Source organism: Scomber japonicus, chromosome 2, assembly GCF_027409825.1.
Source record: "Scomber japonicus isolate fScoJap1 chromosome 2, fScoJap1.pri, whole genome shotgun sequence".
NCBI lineage: Eukaryota > Metazoa > Chordata > Actinopteri > Scombriformes > Scombridae > Scomber > Scomber japonicus.
Genome location: NC_070579.1, coordinates 35,354,278 through 35,372,875, shown reverse-complemented (window position 1 = coordinate 35,372,875; position 18,598 = coordinate 35,354,278). Strand labels below are relative to the sequence as shown.

Sequence of the window (18,598 nt, the reverse complement as noted above, 5' to 3'; positions counted from 1 at the left end):
AATGTAAAAATGAATGAAAGCTAATGTTCACAATTCAAGTTGGTTAATTCATATCCATACCATACAGAAATGAAAGGGAATCAATGGTTGTCTGAAACTGTTGGAGGTATTAGCATGAAAGTATGAAAATGTTTGGCCTGCATTCCGAGGTAAGCTAAAAATAATAATAATAAAGTTACGTCTTTAGTAGATAAAACCTGCAAATACACCATGTAGATCTTTTGATTGTGGTAGTCACTGGTTGAGGATAATGGTTCATATAATTAGACAATATAAACTTAAAGAGGTGATTCTGTTCTAAAATGGGCAGCATGTTATGGAAATCGTGACAAGAACAGAGTGTAAGTTAAATTTGGCCATTTTGAGTTAACATTCATTTCAACATGGCAGCCTTTCATGTGATCAGCAAGACAGGAAACAGATCTCATTTATACATGTGCACATGTAAGTATTCAAGCATTTATTAATTACTGTGACAGATGTGAGTGTTAGGAGTCCATGCCTTCCTACCTGGTTGAATGTAAACTGTATCTTGCTAATCTCAGTACTTAAGACTGAAAACATGCAGTGCTCATGCTCTATCTCAAGTACACATATTAACCATCCGTCTTTCAGGATCAAGTTTTAGTTGGCTTTGTTAAATAGCAAAGTCTCAGGGGTTTTTTTTTTTTTGGTTTTTTTTTGGGTGGGGGGTGTTCTGTGTTCCCACTTTTACAAGCCTTCATCTTTTATCTCAGATTTGTCAATCATATTTTAAAACAAAGGATAACTCATGCAATGATATGGCATACAGTATGTGATCAGCTTTTGTGAAAATACTGTGATTCTTATCAAATGGATCAACATGAAAATAAACAAAAAAAAGGACCCCTTGCTATATTCCCGTCCTCCTACTCCCCTCCAAAAAGGATAAAAACCGTCTTTGTGAGGTGAGATTTGGGTACCTTCCAAAAATGTAGCTGGTCTATTTTAGCCGTACGTGTGGCATGTTCAGCAATTCGGTGCTGCCAGCAGAGGGCGAGGTTGAGTGAGAGGTGGCCAGGCTATGGCTAGAGCCCCGGGACCCTGCCCCTGCCCCTGCCCTGCCTCCTGTCCTCAGGTGCTCAGAGGAGTAGGTGTGAGCTTCGACGGGCCCCTGTGACAGGAAGTCAAATCTCTGCGGCTCTGTGTCCCTGTCGCTGATAAAGAGGTCCTCGTCCCCCCATCCACTGCCACCACTTCTTCCTAGTCTACCACCACCGCCTCCTCCTCCTCCCCCAGGGTCTTGGCTACAGCTGTGGAAGCCAATGGGGGAGTCACTGCATGTGCTGGGGCTAGGAGATGAGAGGCTGTGGTGGGCATCATGGGCTGTCCCCGGGGTTGCCTGCATCAGGTCCTGCACTGACATGGACTTGCCCAGGCCTCGGTCTACCTGGCTGGGGCCTGAGCAGCAGCTTCGGGCTGGTGGCACCAGGGGTTCCAGCTCCAGGCTCATGTGTCTCCTCCAGGAGCCCTCGTCCTTGGTGCTTAGTCTACCATTTCTGTTGCCAAGTCTGTCCAGCCCCAAGTCAAGACCGAGGTCCTCCCCAACACTGCTGTCCTCCATTTGCGTCCCTAGACCTCCACAAAAGTCCTCCATGTCTGGGGACGCTTCTGTGGAGGTTGCACGCACCAAGTTGCTCGTGCCCCCGCTTCGACTCGGAGGGGGCGGCGGCGGAAGCCTCGCCAGGAGAGGAAACCCCCCGTCTACAACTACACCCCCGCCACTGCCGACACTATTGGGTGTGAGGATGGGCGGGGAGCTCTCCACGGCTTCATCATTGCCACTTTCCGGCGTGGTGGCCTGAGCCTGCGTGTGATTGTGGTGGGGGTGGTGAGGGCGATGAGGATGATGATGGTGGTGGTGATGATGATGGTGATGAGGCAGCGGCGACGGGCTGAAAGAGGAGGACGCGAGGCCGGAGGGAGGCGTGGAAGAGGAGGCGTTGAGATTGAGGTTGAGCTCGTTGTGTGGCGCCAGGATGAGACGGAGTCCTCCCTGGGAGAGGTGGGAGTTGGTAGAGGAGCGCGTGACGCAGCCACCGGGGGGAGCCACGCCACCGCTGCTGACCTGGGTGGAGCAGGACAGGTCCTTGCTGAAGACGGAGGAGTTGTAGTCAGATGTCTGCTCCAGCTCGAACAGGGGCAGAGAGGAGAGCGTGAGGGCAGAGGATGAGCCTTTATGCAGGACCTGACGATAGATGTCGAGCAGGGAGTCGAGTTTTGACTCAATAGACTGAACCTGTGAGGAGAGGAAGGGAGGATGAGATTAAGGAGGGATAAGTAAACAACAGTAGGATGCATTTTAAAGCCACTGTGTGATTATCACATCTTTCAAATTGTGGTAAAGAATAAATATGACAATCCTGATTTAATTTTTTTTATGATGCAGTTGTATGTGTTGCTTTCAGCCTATCAAAGTGTACTTCTTGATATTATCACTAGGTGGTGCCAAAGTCAGTCATTTTTGAATACATACTTTACATATTGGCTTCAATTGTGTATAATTTGCAATCATTGTTAAACAGAAAAATAAGATGAAACAGATAGGGACTGTTAAACAAAAGTATAAATTACATCTGCACCAAATGCTGACATTTCCCTTCCCTTACCTCTCACTTTATTTCACCTATTTGCTTTCTTGCTTAGAGTGAGCTTCAAAAAAAGACATCTTTGAGTTAAGTATGGAGAGTATGGAAACAGTCAGCCTGGCTCTGTTCAAATTTCAAATATTTGCTTACCAACACCTCTAAAGCTCACTATTTAAACATTCTTTCTAATCTCATTTGTTAAAACCCTTTGACACTTCTTATCAAATCACACGTAATGTTGATCCCCAATGATATTTAATTCTCAAGCCAATCAAATTTAAAATATGACTAAGCATACATGAGTGCAGTCTTCTGTATGGTAATATGGTGACATATTACTCAACTAGATCTTCTGTAGACTCCCTGCTGTAATGAACTGGCTTATTCGTCTCTATTATGACCATCAGTTACAGGCCACTGCACTTCAATATGACAGGAGTTGATGTGTGTTTATGTAAAGTCAAAGCAAATCCAAATCACATTATTACACATGATTTAATGCAAAGTTAGAGAAGCAGAGCACGGACCTGCCGCTCCACTTTACACACGCGACCCAGCATGCTCATGTCCTCTAATATGTCTCCATCAGACAGCAGCTTCTCACGAATTTTCTTGTCCAGAGGGATCTGGCCCTTCCCGAGGATTTGGTCCACCCTGGATTACAAACAAAAACACATGCATAAGCACACACACGCACAGCAAGACATTAATGATAGTAAGATGAAGAGATAGAGTAGAAATCCATGAGGCAGCCCACAGAGAAGAAAAAGGAGAAACTGCAACAGAGTTACAAATTAAGCCGTTTTTTCTTTCCAAAAAAATACAGGCAACGAAGAAGACCAGAGACTGTGGAAAAGAGAGGAAACATCGCCTCACTGGATTTGAAAATATTATTTACTGGGTGAAAAAAGGCACTCTTACTATCAGCTTAATGAACAGAACTGTTTGATTGATAGCACATTATTCCAATTGGATTCTTTTTCCTTGTATGAATGTATACATGTAAATATTCCCACTAAATCCAGTGAGGTTCATTAGAATATGGTTATCAAAGTCTGTTTGTCAATGAACATTCAACAGTGATAAGCCAAGGCAATGTCATGCAATGATGATGCCACCAACATTATAGAGAGATATAAAGCCCCTCCACTGATGAGACCAGACCTGCATCATATGTCTTAAAAACAGGAGTTCACACTACATGTAGTGAAATATAGTAGATTGTTTGACACTTGAGATTAGATTGACAGATGTGTACAAAAACACAGAGTAGTATTTCAAATCAGCACTTCCAAAAGTCCAGAAGTGCTTTTTTGTATTTAAGTTTCTCTACCCGTCAAATCCTTTTTGACCCAAGTCTGATCAGCACTCGCTTTTAAAGACCATGCAGCAGTTTCAGTGAACAGTCAACAACAGCAGGGGTCAGCATAACAACAGTAATGCCAGGTAGGTTTTTTTCACAGCAGTGCTTGGAGACTATAGTGTGAAATTTGTGAGACAGAATGTGTTTCTGTGTGAGATGTATCAGCGCGGATCCCAGAATTCACCATTTCCTTCAGCAGAGAGCAACACAACAAACACCAAAAACAAAGTCATTACATTGTAGAGTTTTGTTAGTGTTAAAGGAGCAGTGTGTAGGATTTAGAGGCATTTAGCGGTGAGGTTGCAGATTGCAAACAACTGAATAACCTCCTGTTTGAAGAGTGTAGGGAGAACCTACGGTGGCTGTGAAAGTCATGAAAAATGCAAAAGGCTCTCTCTATACCTAACAATGTTTAATACACTAATTAAAACATGCTTATGAATATTATATATGAATCTAACATCCCATTTCTGCTTAGTCCCCTCTGCTATATGCCACTACATTTTACACACTGCACCTTTACATTAGTGGATGATGATTTCATACCCAGGACAGTAAGGTGTGAGTAAAGAGCAGTACATGGCAGGGGTGTGTGAAGAAAGTTTGGGCTCATTTCACGTTCGCCTCAATCGATTCAAAGAGAAAATCTGATCTCAAGAGTCCTGACTTTCAGTTTTCATACTTTTGAGGACAAATCGTTTCCTGAATTGACTGAAGCTGAACTGAACCCATCAGATATGTGAGGGGCGGGGAAGTGGGGGGGGGGTTGCATTCTGACCCCTGTGTGGAGTTCTTTCTGCCCTGGCTGTAATAGACAGGCAAGAAGGGTGAGGAAAAGGTCTTGGCTCGGCTGCTCAGCGGCTGCGGGCCTACTATCATGTCCAGCCTGTGAGGGGAGCAAAGGGAACACACACGTACACATGTTCATACACATTATGTTCATACAAACAAACAAAATGCAAAAGGACAAACACACATACTCATATGTATATACCCATGCGTGTATAAGGTATGCATACATGCACACACACATACACACCAGCAGAAAGATGAATCAGTTACAGTGTGGTCAAACAGCTGTAGTTGGACAGCAAAGATAATAAACCTGTCAGCTGTTGTCATGCGTTGTGAATTGTAGCTAGATTGCAGCGTCATCTTTCCTACCTTGTCTGAAGACTCTTAATGCGACACAGCATGTCCAAGTGACCCGCAGAGTACTGTTCAATCACATCTTTCACATCATAAGGACGCAGCGTCTCCTTAAACTTCTTCTTGGCCACATGGAACTTCATTATCCTGGGTGGACAAGAGGGAGTTTTCATCATCAGCCACAAGGGGGAGCTCTAATACAGTCAGTACAAACGAACAGCAAACTGAGATATTTCACAGACCGCAGCTAATGAAAACAAATCAAACACTACTTTTTCATTTTTCTTTGTTTTTAAAAGTGCATGCCAACATCCTGCGTCTTCACACCAATTCAAACAGCCTGACACCTGAACAATCACTTCACTAGACCTTCTAAAAACATCCAGTGAGGTCGTGGCTGTTTATTTTAGCTGTGCAAGTGTAAAACGATCGCTCTGAAAAATCACTGCTCTGAGCTTATGCACCTGTGGAGCATCAAGGTTGAATTTAAGGGAAATTCGCTGTGAGTGTGTGAGTCACTAAGTCCTCAAGAGGTAAGAGGGTAAGAGAGAGAGAGAGAGAGAGAGAGAGAGAGAGAGAGAGAGAGAGAGAGAGAGAGAGAGAGAAAAGAACCGGCAAGGACGGACAGCAGTGAAGCATTAGAGTGAAGTGGAAGTGGGACTGTTCTTATTGAATGTTTGTGTGAAGCCAATCATAGCTGAGGACTTGTTATGGTCAAAAGTGGCCTCTTAGATTTGTGACACAGAGAATAGAAACTACGGGAACTTCAGCCTCATTCAGCATTATTTGTCATATTGTCATCATATTTCTCTTAGATCTAACCATGTTGTACTACTAAAAAAAATGATGTTAAAATTCTCAATACATTTTTTCTCTCTTTTCTCAGACACTATAGGTAATGCAGATAAAAATAAAGACCTTACTGTGAGAAATGTGGAACAAATAGACCATACTGTATGTTGCTAGGTAGCACTAGAGCACAATAAGAAAATATGTTTGGGTGAACAGTCACCTTTGCTTTAAAACACCATACTCTAATGTTAAGATGACTCTCTAAGCAATAAAACTGTGCTTGGTTAATTATTATGTCATGTGAAACTATTGATCATTGATTTCATGTTTCACAGAAAATGGACTTTTCAAAAATGCTATAAAACAAATGACATGCTGGACTGAACCAGCAAGTATTCACTTACACTGAGTTCAGTCATAATATGAGATCATTTTTCATTCTGTGTTAGATTTATTTTAATACTGATTAATTAACTTGTGATTATTTATTTAGCCTGTGATTCACTATGTTGAATTGGGTGACTATGATCTAAGCAGAGGTTTGAGTTGAGGCTAAAACTAATGACTATTTTCATTATCAATAATTAATGATGTGATTTTGTTTTTTCTAATGATTCATTGATTAATAGGTTTGTGTATAAAATGTCAGAAGATAGTAAAACATGCAGCCTGGGGTGACGTCTTCAGATGTCTTGATATTCAGCTCATTATCATGTGTGACAGAGAAGAGCATCACATTGTCATCAGTTGAGAGGCTTGGACCAGCCAATGTTTGGCAGTGTTGCTTAAACAACGACAGAAAGCTGCTGATTCATTTTGTATCGATTGACTAATTGATTAATTGACTAATTGTTGCAGCTCTGGATACTTTGTAGTCATGTAGTATGTTCAGAATGCAAATAAATACATCAATAAATTAAAATGTGAATTTAGCTATAAAGGACTCAAGGATGATTGTAGCTACATTCAGTAATATAATAACTATAGTAACTTTATTTGTATAGAACCTTTCACACAAAAAATGTGCTTTACAACAAAATAAATGACATGAACCACGTGCTTCACATTAAAAAAAGAAATAAAAATGAACATAAACACTCACTGTGGGTCCTATCGTGATAATAATAATATGAATTGTATTTACTGTCATTTTAAAGCTCTGTGGGCCATATGTTAAAGTGTCAGTTCAGAATTCATATTTTATTATTTATTTATCACTGGGAGTGTAAAATAACAGTTTTTTTCAAACAAAAAAGTTTAAATTAGAATATAAACCTTTCCTAAATCTAATCTTTTGTATAGATTTCACATAGTTATCAGACTTCATTCTTGCTGGTACAACCCAAACTTTTAGTATCTGATAGAAAGTGTTACTTCTGTGACGCATCATAGCTAACAGACACGCACACACACACCCTGTGTCCTTGTGACGTGATCAGTTCTGCAGTGTTACAGTAACTCTCCTGCTAACCATCTTTCCTGTCTCTCAACACTGCGTCCAATCACACAAAGCCAAAATGATCTAAAAATAACTTTACAAAAAAACTAAAATCTTCCGGTCACTTTAATCCCCTGAGCGTGTTCAATCAAGAGAGCTGCTGGAAGGCTGAGAGTTGCAATCAAGGTGTGTTTGCATGCAACCTTGGCGGTAGAAAAATACAGTGTTGTGTTGTGACTGATGGATGAAAAGTAAAAACTAAAGTCTCAGTGGTTTTCGCCTCACCTGACGGCTCTAATGACACACTTGACGGAGGGCAGCAAGTCCTCCACCGAGATCTCGCAGTGGCAGCCCTTCTCATCAAAACCATCCTCCCCTGCCATGTTAGAGTCTGCTGTTTGGGAGAGAGGACACAGAACAGGAGGTCTAGTGAGACTGTGTTTGTTGATCACTGATAACTTTTTACATGAATGCCAAAAAACAGATTACTATGAAGCAGGAATGTCTAACTGCAGTAGTTCTGTTAAATAACAGTCACTAATCAGATTCCCTCTACCTGCCTCCAAAAACGCATCTAATTTTTATTTTATTATCATTGTTTCACTTGCAATTCACAACTATAACAACGTTTTTCTATTGCCACTAATTACTGCTAATAGGATTCTTTATGTCACTTTCTAATGCTCTGTTATGTGATGCTCAATAAATGTAGAGCTTTATCATTTTGGCCTCTTGGGGGCAGTGCAACAAACTAGAAATCCAGCACTGACATAACACCATCATGTCTTTGTTGTGATGGAAAACATGTTAGCAAACAGCTTCCTATTTACACATCCAGAGCAGCATCAGCATTCATAGTTGTGATGCGTTTGTGGTCCAGCTGATGACTGAGAGCCCTAAAGTTAGCTTCAGTTCTTCTCTGGATATCAGCTGCTAAATGCTCCACTATGTTCCCCAGTTAGTTGCTAACTTTCTGCTTTCTTCTCCCTCTCCTCTTTCTTTCTCCTTTGTTCCTCCTTTCTCTCTCTCACTCTCTCTCTCAACCCCAATGGTCAAGGCAGATGGTCGGCCACCTAAGAGTTCGGTTCTGCTTGAGGTTTCTTCCCATTGTCGCCAAGTGCTCCTCATGTGGGAATGTTGGGTCTCTTTGAACTAAATTAAAGAATACGGTCTAAATAAAGTCTAAAAAACTTTTGCTGTAATTTGGCCCTATATAAATAAAGATAGATTGATTGATTGAAAGAGGCTAAAATGCTCCATAGAGCTGTGGAGAACTGTAGAGTTAAAGTAGAGTTCTCAATCGGTTCATTATTACCCTTTTCATACTACACATGGTTATTTGAACCACAGTCACTATAAATATATGTTTAAGTGCAGCTTTAAGAAACCCGATGATATTGTGATACTGGGGACTAAATCATAAACACACAGAGAGAGAGAGAGAGTGTTTTAAGCTGCTGTCTTGAATAGAAGACTAGCAGTAAAAAAAAAAAAGAAAAAAGAAAAAAACAGGCTTCTGATGCACCTGCAATCTAGCTCTGTTTATGGGCCTCTTGAGTTTGAGAAGAATACTCTTGATAAGATTGTGAAGGTGGCAAGTAAGATAGTGGGAGTCCAATTCATTAGTTTGAATCACATATTCAACAAGCAGGTGCTTCATTCATCTCAATGCTTCTCTTAGCTCAGAGTATAAGCTGTTACTATCTGGTCTACGTGTAAGTGACCACAAAAACCAGGCACCAAAATCCCCCCATCATTGAGCCTTGAATGCTGCTGGAGGGTGGAAGTAACTGCTGCTGTTGTTGATTAGTCTGCTACTCTGTGGTGGTGATGCATTGGTACAGAGACTGTGACAGTTATTAAATATTGAGGGGCAGTACTTAATATTTGTAGTGGTGATTTGCATGGAATGCTGAGTTCTTGGGTGTTACGGTGGATACTTGCTTTTTTATATAAACTGTTGTAAGTTTTTGTGGTATATTGTATTTTTTTTTTTCATATTTCTGCTTTGTGTTTTTGTTCCTCCTGCAGCACAAACTGCCCACTGAGGCCCTTGAGACTGTGGAGGCAAGCTTTTTGTTCTGCTTAACCCAATATTACAAATGGCCTTGGATTGGCTTTGCTTACTGTAACAGTGCACATCATGTAGAAACTACATGTGCTGTAGTGTGTGTATCTGTGTGTGTGTGTGATACTTTCAAATCTACTGATTATTAAGCTAGAGAGTAGGATAGGATGTGTGGATTTTATGATTTCCTCCCTTTAACAGTGAGAGTCTTTTAGAAATATCTTCTCATTTCACATTAAGAATGACTTGAGATTGAGCCACAATTGAAAAGAGAAGCTCCTCATCATCTAACATCTCATTTAGCCAGCATGTCAGTGACAGTGAATGATCAGACGGAGCGTGGCTAACCAGCCAACCAGTATGGTTTTGGCTTGTTTGGTTACTGAATCTGCTCCACCAGCAGGCCTCAGGCAGCTGGCCGGCTCTGACACCCCATATGGCCGCTGGAGCTCACCACTCCCACCTTCCATCGATCCATCAGTCCACCCACAAACATCATTTGGCCGTTTAACCAGGAGGGCTTGCCAGGCCGGCACTGCGAGGCCAAAAGCAAGGAAGTGCAAAAGGCCATTAACATTCCTCCACTCGGCTGCCTGTATTAGTGGGGAAAAACCAGCTCTGGTGGGTTGGACAGTCAGCCAATAAGTCTCAATTAGTTTCATGTAGTGAAACTGGAGGATTCAGTTATCTCATGCTTGGACATTTTGGGACTTAAGACGCATTTGTTTTTGCAGAGGGGTTAGATGTGTCCTAACCAAGAGACGCATGCATACAATCTTTGCTTTTCACTCACCGTCAGTGGTGGAGCGGGACTGGCTCTTCAGTCGGAGTGAGGGTCTGAAGCGTGTGCGGTCATTAAAGCTCCAGCTCTTCTGCACCTTGGTGGGGCTGGTGCCGTCTGTACCGCCGTCCGCCACCGGAGACCGCCGGTCATTCACCGAGGACGTCTGCCTGTTCTTAATGCTCTGACCTCGGGGGCTGGCCATCCTCACCCGCTCCTTAAAGCTCAACTTCTGGCTGTGGAGTGAAATGGGGATGAACAGAGGATCAAGAGGGGGAGTGAGAGTGTGGAGAGGTAGAATGACAGACAGATAAAGATATGTTAATGATGTAAGTTTAAGGTCAACAGCTTATCAAAGACCTTTGGGCAAAATGCTAGTTAAATGCGTCAGTCATCATCCAGAACTGTATGGAGTAATATCAAGGTGAAGGGTTGCAAGACAAGATGGAGAAAGACCAGCATGCATGGCAGCATTGCATCAGGTGCTTGACACTAAATGCATGCTCAGGTTATTATGATGCTTCAACTGTGTATTTGTGCCTCGTGTGCATCATGATGTTACTATAAGACAATCCTGCTCATGTCACATTCTTGTATTATACGGTTACATCACACTATTGCTTAACCTACGCCGAATCACCATTTGAAGCTATAATTACAACTGCTCACTCCAAATGATTGTGTAATGTGCTCAAATGATTGTGTAAGTTGAGGTTATGGAGGAAAATGAATTATTATTACATTTGAACAGAGTGATGAAATGCAGAGGAAGGGTGAAGATAATGACTGCATGCAAAGTGGGTGCCCAGGCAACAGGCACAGCATTGCATGTGTAGCTTTACTTTAATGAATGAGTGTAGGTATATTCAATTTATTTTTCTTATTGACAACAAATGATGAAAACACCAAAACCAAATACTGTATGTAGTTACCCAGCCTGTGGAACTCCTCAAGCCCATTTGCCCAACAGATATACATCTTTTTTTAAAGAAGACTAAATGATTTCCCAAAACAGCTGAGCGCCGTAGTTTTTAGTAAATGTTACTTAAACAGGAGTAGAGATTGTATTTGATGAGGACTATTTTCAGATGCGGATGAATACACATTTGCTGCTTGTGAGTATTTTTGGTAGTAGGATGGTGTTTGTGGGATGGAAATAAATTACACTGCTCATGTTATTGGTAATGAGGAAACATGTCACCCAGTTTATAGGCCTGTCACGATAACTACTTTTGTTGGATGATATATTGTCTCAGAAATAATCGCGATAAATGATATTATTGTCATTTGAAGATCATTTAATACCACTGATATAATGATAATATAATAGTATAATAATGCGGGGGGGGGGGGGGGGGTTGGAGAGTGGGCGCTACACTTCTGTAAAAACACAGACTGCCATCATGGGTCAGGACAGAGTTATTTACCTTTAATTCCATATGCACCGTTCGCTTCTGCAGTCTCCACTCAGGACGTGCACAGTGAGGAATGGAGGACACTATTCGCTTAGCCAGTGTGACATGAATAGCCTCTTAGTTGCTAAAGTGAAGTGTGGCAATACCGAGGTCTAAAAATGATCGAGGTCATGTCCATGTATCATATGATAAGTCCAAATACAGATATGAGGATGTTGATAATTATGTTATTGTATGAAAAGTCAATAATTATTGTGACAGGCCTACATATTGCAGCAGTGGGGCTCACTCATGTTTTTGTTAAAGTTTTTTAACAGCAATGGGGCTCTATGATAGAGGAATGTGATATAGTATGAGGCTTTGGCTTCACAGACAATACCTGTTAAGAGGATTAATTCATTGATAGATGTGGTCTTTTCATGGGCTTTAAAATGGCTGTGAATATACTGTAGAGCCATGTGTGACTGGCAGTGACAAGTCATATGGAAAATGGAGTGTAATGTGTAGATTAGATGTAACACAAGGAGCTGTGTGAAGAAAAATATTAAAATGGCATACAACGCAAAATAATTTGTTTCTCTCTCAGAGAAGCTCAGAGAAGTTAATGACTGCACAGGATCTGCAACTGAAACCTGACAACCATTCTGAGAGCAGACATAGTTAAAAAAAAATCACAACAGGCAGAAGTAGCGCATTGCTCAGGCAAAGACCAAACAAAAGGCAGATAGTGTATTACTATAAATGCAACTGATGCCCCCTGCCAGTTTTAATAATGCTGCCTCGTCTTGAGGCTGCAGCCTCCTACAGATACCCATGCACCAGGAATTAGTCAGCATTCTCAAAGAAAAAAAACATCATGTAACGGGAGCATAAACGCTATGTACCTATGTTTCCGAGTGGTACACCTCCTCAGTAGCTTCTGTTTATTACTATGATTTTTACTAAAAAACCAAGGAGAGATAGACATACGGTGATGTGTTATATGATGCAGAAACAGAGGAGAGAAATATTTACCTCTGAATGTTTTGTGGATGAAAAAGTGCACTTTTTAAAAAACTCTTATTACCGGTATCTTATTCTATGTTGGATCAAGTCAACCTGAATGAGTGCCAGTTAAATGCCTCACATGTAAATGCAACAATCCTTTATTAGACTGCATGTATAAAGGGAATGAAGTATAAAGTAATACAGCAGAGTTACTGCTGGCGCTTCATTCTGTCGACCACTGACATTTAGAGGCAGCAGAACGGAGGCAATTGAGCTTAGTAGAGGAAAATGAACATCTACAGCACCATTTCAAAAAGGCTGCAATTTGGTGACTCAGGCACTTCATGTCGATATCCCTCATTTAACTATGTGAATTCAGCTGGGCCATGGCAACAAGTGCTTGAGTCACCAGAGTGAGGCCGCTAACATTTAGACAGACACTTGTGGGTTCACTGAGGGTATTAAGATGTAGATGTAGATGGAGCTGTGTTTTATCACTATGCTCCTGTGATATAGTGCTTTAGAAGAATTAACAAATCTAGCTAATAAATAAAGTAAGGCAGCTCCAGTCGCACAGTATGCTGTGGCTGTTAATCTCCTCTCCGGCTCTGTGGTGGAGAGGTGTAAATAGTCGAGTTGGGGGTATGTGGAAAAAAAAAAAAAAAGGAACATAGGTCGAGGCTGTATCTCTCCTCCCTTGTTCTCGAGACATGCAGGAGAGTGCGTGGGATGAATTCTTGTTCTTGACTGTGTGCAGACGACTGCACAGACTGATCCTCAAAAAATGTATGCTTCATTTGGTTATCGATATTTCAAATGCTTGAAACGTGGTGTAGTTCTTATATGACACGAAGCTGAGGGGGGAAAAACCATACATCCGCTTTCAGGCTGCTGTGGTGTTTTGCAGAAAAACATTTACTCAGGGTTTCATAACTGCCAACACAACGTATTACATCACTTAGCCCTCTCCCTGCCCTGCATGTTTTCCTCCCCAAATGAATCTAAAAATGCATTAGCTAAAATACATGCATCAGGAGCTGATAATATAAAGACAGACTCATACAACATATAATTTCTGATAAGAGTATAATAGGTACCTGAAGTATGGATGGTTAAAGATTGTGGGTATGCACATGTGTGAATGACTGTATTTAACCTTAAGTGTACCTCAGCATGAGCATGTATGTTTTTTTGGAGAGGACAGCAAGTGATAAAAAAGAATGATAGACCAAAGCAAAATGAGCCATAGGGAGAGCTCGTGTAAAAGTTGCTATTAGAAGGTCAACATTTCATCACCCACAGCCTGAAATCCTACTAATAGTACTAAATTACTAATAGCAGTTAAAATGACATCATGTTTTCAGTGACAGTGCAGTTCACACAGAAGTGCAGCAACAGCAGTTTGTAGGTTTATAATGTTTGATATGTTCCCCAAAAGGGCTGGGGTATTGTGACACTACCACTGCTACACCATAGTAAGCTACAAAACAACAGACAAAGTTAGTGACTATCTAATCATGAATGTAATTGTGTATCTAGCAGTTTAAGAGTCAGTCTTGTTGCACTGCCCCCAAGTGGCCAAAAATAACCAAATAATCCAAGTTTCGTATATATTAGACAAAAGAGGCCACAAAAAGATCTCAAATGTTAAATGTTCCTTTACAAAAGCAGCCTTAGAAAAACAACCGCTTATATAAAATGTTAAACAACTGTAGTCAATCAATGAAGCTTTGGCAAACGTTCGGTAAGGAAAATCTTTTCTGTCACGTTCTGCTTTTAGTCCTCCATTTGTTTCCACTGTCCTACATTGTGAGTATCTATATTCGCAGGTCTGACTACACCATATCTTCTACCAATGATCTGCTGGATTTACTCCAACTTCAGCATCTAGACACCAGGGGATTCTGTCCTATCTCCAGTCATATGTCATAATGGGCCAAAGCTCAATACAGATAGTTCAGATAGAGCTCACATTGATAGAGTCTAATCAGCAGAGTCTTTCTCTGTTGCTAATATCAATAATGATAATAATGATATCAATGATTGAATAAAGATTGAATAAATAAATCTATAGCCTTCTAGTTGATCTCTCCTGCTTGAACTATCTGACCTGAAAATAAGTAAACAAGATTCTGAACAGAAATTAGATTCCAATTTTTTTTAGACTGGTCAGTTTTGAGGTTCGATACCCAGCCTTACCTCTGAATTTATGGAGCTACAACATGATGGAAAACAGTGAATGTGCAGTCAAACAGCAGAGTCACAAACCTTGTGGTTGACTCTCCCTGTTCCTTCCTGGAGTTGACAGATGAGTAGAAGAAGAAAAAGTGACATTAGAAAGCATTCTTTCATAATAGTGTTCATCTAACAATCAACAATGTTGCTTCAAGGACCATACTAGTGCTTTTGCATGTTTTAGCCCGTTCACTAGTAATCACATATACTTTGAATTACAGCTAACCATTTTGGAAACCCATGCTACAGTGGTTTAGTAAAGTCATGGCAATTTTATATCAGCATTCCAGACCTCCACTGTTTTCTACTTGTTTTGAACAATATGGAAATCTACTGAAACCCGTTTAAGTTATGTAAATGAATCACTATGAACATCAAGTTTAAAAAAAAGAAAAAAGAAAAGAGCCTATAGTCAAAGTAAAAATGGTTTGAAGTAAAAAAGCTAAAACCTGCATTTTAAACACCTTGGTATGGTCCTCCAAGTTAGCATAGAATGATGCATCAAGGCCTTTGTCAGCAACAGTTTTTACAAATGCAGATTATTTGAAGGTAGCAATACATCAGTCAATAACAAGCACTCCATGGGAACTAGACCTTAACAAATAGCAGGCTCACTACAAGACATGCAGGTCAATGTAGTACAGTCCAGGCAAACTAAGGAAGCACTTGCAACAAGAGAGGATAGTGAAAATGAGTTTACTGAATTACTTTAAAGAGTGTCTTTGTAATCTAAGGGTGTGTTTTGGACATTATGACTATGTTATGTTCATGATGACTTTATAACTGTACACAATATGCCTGACAGATGGCTTTACAAATATTTCCAGGCTCTTAAGATATGTTTTCCGCCTATTTCTTTGTGAGATGTGTAAGTACACCGGGCATAGGAAACTAAACAAAATGAGGAGCTTATGACAAGATCAAGAAAGGAAATGTACAAATTGCAAAAATAATGGCTGGAAAATGTTCAATATTCCACAGAGGGCAGAATTAGCAATCTGGTCAAAGCTAAGGGAGGTATTACACCACATAAATAATACATCAGTGATTAGTGCTTTGGATAGAAAATACATCATGTTTATACTTGTAATATTTCAGAGGGGGGAAAAAATCAAAAAAGAGTGTGAAGAGTCTGTTTTCATGATCCCCTGCAGCTGACTTATAATATTCATTTAAGCAGCTGTTGATGACAGATGCCACTAAGGCCACAAATTATGGCCATAATTACAGGATAGTGGAGCATTGAATTGCACTAATTGCTAGTGGTACACACTGTTTTTAAATGTTTGTCTTGGATGTGCTAAAAAGTAGTGTAACAGATTAGCGTTAGTGGCAACTTACACACATAATGACATAAAGTGAAAACATATAGTTAAAAAGGTGGAGTTGAGTAAATCTCAGTGAAATCACTGAACAATGTAAATGACTCAGCAATATCTAGCTTACGTTTGCTAACATTAACTAACATGAGCTATTATTAGCTACTAGTCAGAACAGAAAAAGTAATGCTAGTTAAAAAATAAGAGTGTGCTTTGCTCATGAATTCAACTTCATTTGTAAAAAGAATGATGTTGTATAGTCTTGCTTTAAATTCTGTTATCAATTATGAGTAATGTTTTTAACCTTCTAAACTGTACTTATCTTAGCAAATTAATGTTGTGTATGCTAATATGGCTTTAAACAAGAAAGTTATCCTTACATGTGTGGGAGTGTTTTAGTCTGTGCTGCCAGTTGATTACACAGGTGATTTTTCACTACCTGCAAGAGCTAATTTTAGTGCTCTTGGTGTGAATTATTGTCTGTGCTAGCCGAATTATGTGTTATGTTAGCTAGCAAGAGCCGACAGAGCTGTAATTAAAACAATTTTGGAAATGTGGGGATGAGTGCCACATACAAATGTATCTCTGAACAGTAATTATACTGCTTTATAGTGAGTTTCTGTGTGTATAAATTATGAAAATGACTTTTCTACCCCCTGCTGTGTGCACATCCTTGATTGTATGTAAATGGTAAACCCTTTATTTGCACTGTATCTACATGTATGGATATGCTAGCTGCTAAAGCTGCTGACTACTGTACGTCTCAACTACTGTACTGAAGGCATCAGCGCCAAGTAGATGAGCAATTTAAGGAGAATGAAGAGCTGCAAATTCAAAATAGCCTTAGTGACTCATTGAGGCCACAATTGCTGTCATAAATAGATGCATTACGGAGAGCAAATGCAAAAAATTGCTGCCTCAGTCTCTCAAAGTGACAGCAGTGAAAATCCCTGGCTCATTGAGCACTCAACTGGCTCTGGTCAAACACAGAGCCTCAACTCAGTATGAAAGCTGTGGAGAAATGAAATGTACATTTATATAACTACAGCGAAAGTTAAGGGTTGCTGAGAGATGTCTTAGAAGTCAGCGTTTTTTTCTTAATTCTCAAGCAAGTTGAGTTCTACAGAGCCTGGAAATGTTGCCTTTTTGATGGCTGTGAATCATTTTCTTATGAGAAAAAATACATTTAAAAAATCAATGCATTTATATGTTGAATAAAAGAACAAAGCAGATACATTAAACAGAAAGACAGAGCACAAAAAGTTGAAAATGGCTGCATATATTTTTGTGAAAAATTATATGAACTTAAAAAGTACAGGAGAATGGTACAGACACCAAATACAGACACCAGCTGCTATAGTTGTACCTACTTTGTAGGGCTGCAGGTATGCAACGCCTTCAAGTGAGGCTTCCAGGTAGCAATGGAAACCGAGTTCTCATCAGCCGCATAACTACGCCAAACACACTGCATGCAGAATACACAAAACCAAGAAGAAGAAAAAAGTAGAGGAGACAAAAAAAAGGAGATAAATGGAAAGAAAATAAAAACCAGGCCAAAGAGGAAGAAAAAGTAGGAGAGAGAAGATGAGGAGGATAGAAAAGAAAACAAATTTAAAAAGCTGATTAGTGAAAACTAAAAAACAGGTGTTTCACACGTCTGTGGTTGGAGCGGAGGTCAGGCATGGATACATGCCTGTGGGAAGGCAGGAGGCTCTCATAGTGCCGCCACGTGGCGTCCAGGTAGGGCTTGGTGCTGTTGGTGGAGTAATAACGCCACGCAGCCTGGTACAACATGGGGACGGAAAGGATGAAGAGGAGGTGGAGGTAGAGAGGAGACAGCAGTCAAGAATGGGGGGAGTGGGAACATAAGATGGGAGAGAAAAGGTGGGAGGGGGAAATGCCATAGAGGATGAAAGCGGAGAAGCACGTGGGAGTAAAGCAGGTGAAAGAGCAGAGGATAAAAATGAAGCATATGGAGAAATATAAGGAGAGGACAACGTGAGGTCACCGCCGCTAAAAATTCAGAATGAAAAAAATGAGGCATGTGTGAAGATCAGGCTGGGAGAAAAGAAAATGTGTGAAGCAGACAGGAGGGGGGATGGCAAGAATGGGTTTGCCAAAGTGATGTTTCTGGGCTTTAAACACAATCTGGAAGAGGCAAAAAAACTCCCACTGATCAGAGAGCTTACTGCAAAGTGTCAGATGAGGGGGCACAGGGCTGGACAGAGTGAAACTACATGCTATGCGCTTTTTATTGGGTAGTTTCAGGGTTTTTGGAGAATCCACGGAGGAAAAAGAGAAACTGGAGAATGATAGAAATTATTTAGGGATTTCAATCACATTTTGTATTATGCAGGCATTCAGTTCACTTAGACACTGTGGTGTATTGTTTTGAATGACAGCAACAAACATTTTATATTGAAATTGAAATACAGGACATTT

General features: G+C 40.5%; 1 protein-coding gene across 1 annotated transcript in view; it reads right to left on the bottom strand.

Moving 5' to 3' along the window:
* Positions 1 to 694: 694 nt before the first annotated feature.
* The window catches only part of kcnq5b (potassium voltage-gated channel, KQT-like subfamily, member 5b), a 121,302-nt gene continuing 103,398 nt past the window's right edge, over positions 695 to 18,598 (bottom strand). The window contains exons 8-15 of the mRNA XM_053329458.1: positions 17,527 to 17,621; positions 14,871 to 14,897; positions 10,213 to 10,436; positions 7,637 to 7,745; positions 5,137 to 5,268; positions 4,751 to 4,858; positions 3,137 to 3,263; positions 695 to 2,260 (exon numbers count right to left, since the gene is read on the bottom strand). Of these exons, the coding sequence (XP_053185433.1) occupies positions 965 to 2,260; positions 3,137 to 3,263; positions 4,751 to 4,858; positions 5,137 to 5,268; positions 7,637 to 7,745; positions 10,213 to 10,436; positions 14,871 to 14,897; positions 17,527 to 17,621 (2,118 nt within the window). The 3' untranslated portion in view covers positions 695 to 964. The remainder of the gene's footprint in view (positions 2,261 to 3,136; positions 3,264 to 4,750; positions 4,859 to 5,136; positions 5,269 to 7,636; positions 7,746 to 10,212; positions 10,437 to 14,870; positions 14,898 to 17,526; positions 17,622 to 18,598) is intronic.